General features: G+C 40.0%; 1 protein-coding gene across 1 annotated transcript; it reads left to right on the top strand.

Annotated features, from left to right (window-relative positions):
• The first annotated feature begins 324 nt into the window (after positions 1-324).
• On the top strand, positions 325-4,727 carry LOC131307936 (protein RADIALIS-like 4). Its single transcript, XM_058334686.1, has 2 exons — positions 325-815; positions 4,390-4,727. Exons 1-2 carry the CDS (start codon positions 550-552, stop codon positions 4,415-4,417), a joined length of 294 nt encoding a protein of 97 aa, XP_058190669.1. The 5' UTR covers positions 325-549; the 3' UTR covers positions 4,418-4,727.

Raw genomic sequence — 4,727 nt, 5'->3', positions numbered from 1 at the left:
CTTGATCACAATCTACATAGCAGAGGCATTATCATTTTACCGGACGGAATGCTTGGGGAAATCTCTCATACTCAAGTAGAATGCTTAATTAGGACAATATTACAAAATCGGGTTGGGTCAAGTGACCCCGCTTTGACCCTACTTCCTTCCGTCTATGAATAAAACTCGTTTCAAATCGGCTAAAAATATGAAAATAATTCTAAACATTCGTCAAGTTCGTTCGGAACTCATAATTATTTTAAAATCAACTACGTATTTTCTAATGTAAAGAGGATATTTCTAGTTATGAAGGCGGCCATATATATATATATAAAGAAAAGTACTCAAAAGAGTGTTCACTTCCCCATCCCTTGTCCTTCTTCATCTTGTGGTTCCAATGGAAATGGGTCACACATTCACTCGCATTCAGTCCCTCCCCCCTTCCTTTTGCCAAATATAGAGAGATTCCAACAACAACTGGCTCATAACCTCAACACCCTCCTCCACTTCTCTCTCTCTCTCTCTCTCTCTCTCTCTCTCACACACACACACACACACACACACACACACATGGCGTCAAGCTCTGTTAGGGGATCTTCATGGACCCCGCAGCAGAACAAGCTGTTTGAGCAGGCTTTGGCTCGGTTCGATCGGGACACCCCCGACCGGTGGCAGAACGTGGCCAGGGCGGTGGGTGGTGGAAAATCGGCGGAGGAAGTCAAGAGACACTATAATATCCTTCTTGAGGATCTCAGGCGCATCGAGTCCGGTCGTGTTCCCGTTCCTAATTACCGGTCCAGCGGAAGCAATGGGAGTACTGCAGAGGAAGAAGAGAGGTACGTACTCAAGTCATGACCATATATACTATCTCTCTAACATAACAAACAATGCATACATGGGCGGCCGCTGAATTTTAATCTAACAGCGACAAAAGTGTTTGGGGATTACGTGACAGTGCCGAAAACCACCAAATGATTTTTCCTGTTTGCTAAGTGTTGGGTTTGGATTCTGCATCTGTTCATACTGTGCTGCGTAGGACTAGGACCACATTGGGCGCTACTTGGAAACTAGGAAATGACGTTAACCAAAAGTTGGAGATAGGGAATATATTCTCTAAAGAAAGTTTTTGCTTAGGATGAGTTCACGCGCTAATATTTTTGGTATTTTTCATTTAGATGTTTTTGTTGTCTTTTTGGAATTTTTGTTTTTTTAAAGGCTTTTGAAATTTTTGCTGATGAATGCATATTTTATTTTTCAGAAATCCTATTGGTACCGACGGTACCCATAGGGAAAATGCACCGACGGCCACCGGACGGCCGTCTCCGGTCACCGGACGGCCGTCTCCGGTCACCGGACGGCCGATCCGAGCCGTCCAAAAATTTTAAAAAATAAAATCGAGTGGGCTTATGCGAGAATCAATGGCATCCGAGGTGTGTAGGGTACTTGATCTGAGTACCCCTTTTTCGTGTATATACACGTATATACAAATATACACGAAAAATGGATGCTCGGATCAAGTACCCTACACACCTTGGATGCCATTGATTCTCGCGTAGGGCCACTCGGTTTTATTTTTTAAAATTTTTGGACGGCTCGGATCGGCAGTCCGGTGACCGGAGACGGCCGTCCGGTGGCCGTCGGTGCATTTTCCCTATGGGTACCGTCGGTACCCATAGCAGTACTTTTTATTTTTTGGATTAATCATTCGTCTCGACAAAAATTCTAAAAATAAAAAATTATGATGAAAATAAAATAAAAAGTTATGCAAAAGATGAACAAATACCAAAAAATTGGTATCGTCCTATATGGATTTTTTTCAACTTTCTGTCCCCTTTTTATAATTTTCTGATTCCAATGAGAGGAACAATTGATTCCAACAATTGTGACGAAAAACTAGACAAAGATTACAAAAAGTAAGTTTTAGTCAAAAATACTCATCATACTTTATCGTGCTCTGAATTTGTGTTGGGACAGTTTATAAGGAACTTTGTCTCTACTTTAATTAGGTTTACGTTAGTAAACGGTGGCCGGGATTGGTCCTGAAAATAGTCGACTCATTGAGCGGGAAGTTCAAGACTTTATTGTGTAACTCTATCTGATGAATCTATTTCCAGTGCACTCGAGCATTGACTTGCAAGCAAGAGTTAAGGACACCGGTGTGACGTCAACCAATACCTCTCTGACGCTTAATTCAGACGATTTGTAAAGAGTATTTCGGGAAATAACTCAAGCGAGTAACGAATAGACGAATAGATTTGCGAACTTGTCCCCATTAGGCGGAAAGTGTTTATATGGGCTAGGGGTGATCCGGTCCGGTTTCAACCGGTTTGGGTTTATTTTTCGGTCGGAACCGGTTATTCGGTTTGAGATTTTTAGAAACCGAAACCAGTTGAGATAAACCGATCCGGTTTCGACCGGCTCAACCGGTTTCGATCCGGTTTGTCCGGTTTTCATTCATGAGCCATATTGTTGGTCCAACACATTAAAAAATTCACAATTCAATCCATAAAATATCAAACAAAAATTTATAATTCAACCATTTTTTTTGGGCCCAACAAAAAAAGATTAATTCTAAGCCCAATACAGAAAAAAAAAACTCATAAAAACATAATTAAGCCCATAAAAATAGTTTTTATATAATAAATATATTTATTAGACCAATATACACCACAAAATATCAACCAAAAATTCATAATTCAATCCCTCCTCTATGTTTATATATATATATATAGATTCAATCAGGTAAGGGCGCCCTTACCTTGTTAAGGTAAGGACCTCTCATTTTCCGATCGAATTTCGATGATCCGAGCCGCTTAATGTGTTTAGAACGTGATTTTAAGGGTACTCGCAAGAAATTGGCAAAAAAAATGACCGGGAAGGGCTTTATCCGAGCAGTTTTTGTTTATTTTTTATCGAACGGTTCAAATAAAAACTGTTCGAATGAAGCCCTTCCTAATATTTTTTTTTGCTGATTTCTCGCGGGTACTCTTAAAATCACGTTCTGAACACATTGAGCGGCTCGGATCATCGAAATTCGATCGGGAAAAGGGAGAAAAAGGGAAGCCCTTACCTTAATTAGGTAAGGGCGCCCTTACCTGAAGGGGATATATATATATATTATACATATATATAACCGGTTCGGTTTCAACCGGTTTTTAAAACACATAAACCGGATCGAAATTATTTTTTCGGTTTATAAAATTTTATAAACCGGAACCAGATCAAAATTATTCAATCGGTTTAAAAAATTCGATCCGGTCCGATTTTTCCGATTTCGAGTAACAGCCCTAATATGTGCAAAAGGAGGTAGAATCCCACCAGTAATATTGTGATCCTCTGTTCTCGAGCGGGTATAGATAAGGATGACACCAGTTGGTTCCAATGGCCTTAGCATTCCTAACTCTCTTACCATTAGGAATTTTCGTCGAATTTGGACTGGCTAATGCCTATTCCCTTGGAGATCTAGCTCATTCCCGTGGAGATAGGAGGCGGTTCTAAGGAAATTCCAACGCTCGGGCCCCCTTTGGGGTGGTTGTTTGGTTAGCGTGGTGACTCCTTGTGCTCGACCATATGGTTCGAGTTTGTCTTTGCATGGTTCTCTGCGAATTGTCTCTGCTCATAGTTTTTTTATGGTTCGAGCAAGCAAGCACATACCCGTGCCGGATCATTACTAATTGTCTGTCGTCGGTTTATACCTATCACTGTCAATCTCTGTGACTCCAGTTGTCCAAAATGCCAGGCTTTTTTCACACTTTCTTTTGATTCCATAACAAAATTAAAGAAACCATCAAATGGTACAATTATTCCAGTACGAGCTTTATATCCTGTCCCGATCGAATCCGAAACCGAAAGGAACCACACATGGGATCTAATCCCGCTTATTCCAGCTATTATGTGCAATATTAATTAATGCCTTTTTTTTTAACCCTACTTAAATAATCCTTCCAGAATACTTACTCAACATACGTACGTGCATGGGGGATTTCTACATCTTTTTCTTTTTTCCTTTTTATTTTATTTTTTGGCTCGACGATAGTCAGCAACTGTAGCTAGTGAGGTTCCCGGGGGTTCGAACCTCTTTCAAATGCGTAGGAGTACATGGTGGCTACAACTTGACTTGCTGAGGGATTTCTTTTGATCGTGTAAAATTTACCCACGCATTTTGTTAGGCCTTTTGTTTAGAAAACAACAAAAATCAGGTCAACTGAAGTAGCAACTAAGTGATTAGATTAATGTATTTGAATAAGGAATTGTGCAGGGATTTGCTAATTATAAGGTCTTTATAAAAACTATTATGTTTAGAATTTCCCCCTTCATTATTTTCTTACAGTTAAACTATACATTTCCTTTTTCTTTTCTAGCATTTACTGAGCTGAGCTTGGCTTTCTATTTTCTTGGTTTGCTTTGCAGGCTTCTGAGGTTCCTTAAGCTGCACTGAAGTCCAACATAGCTCCTAGCGCCATGGTTTCCTTAAGTCTCTACTCATGTATCACATGTGGTCAAAATTGGTGGAATAAGTATATATTTATGCTTCAATATGGAACCGGGACCCTGCAGTGCAGAGGAGCACTACAGGGATGTAGTACGTGCTCAATCTAAACCGTTGAGTTACTCAGATAACTCTTTCTATCTTCTTCTGTAATTAAGGTCTTCTTTCCATCTTGTTTTTACAAAAAGAGGAGGGCATGAGGAAAGGAGATATTTCTGTATCAAGGGGAAAACAGCATTAGAAACAGCTACTTCTTCTA

The sequence above is a fragment of the Rhododendron vialii genome, chromosome 11a (assembly GCF_030253575.1).
Source record: "Rhododendron vialii isolate Sample 1 chromosome 11a, ASM3025357v1".
NCBI lineage: Eukaryota > Viridiplantae > Streptophyta > Magnoliopsida > Ericales > Ericaceae > Rhododendron > Rhododendron vialii.
The sequence above is the reverse complement of the archived record's forward strand: the minus strand, read 5'-3'. Positions and strand labels throughout refer to the sequence as shown.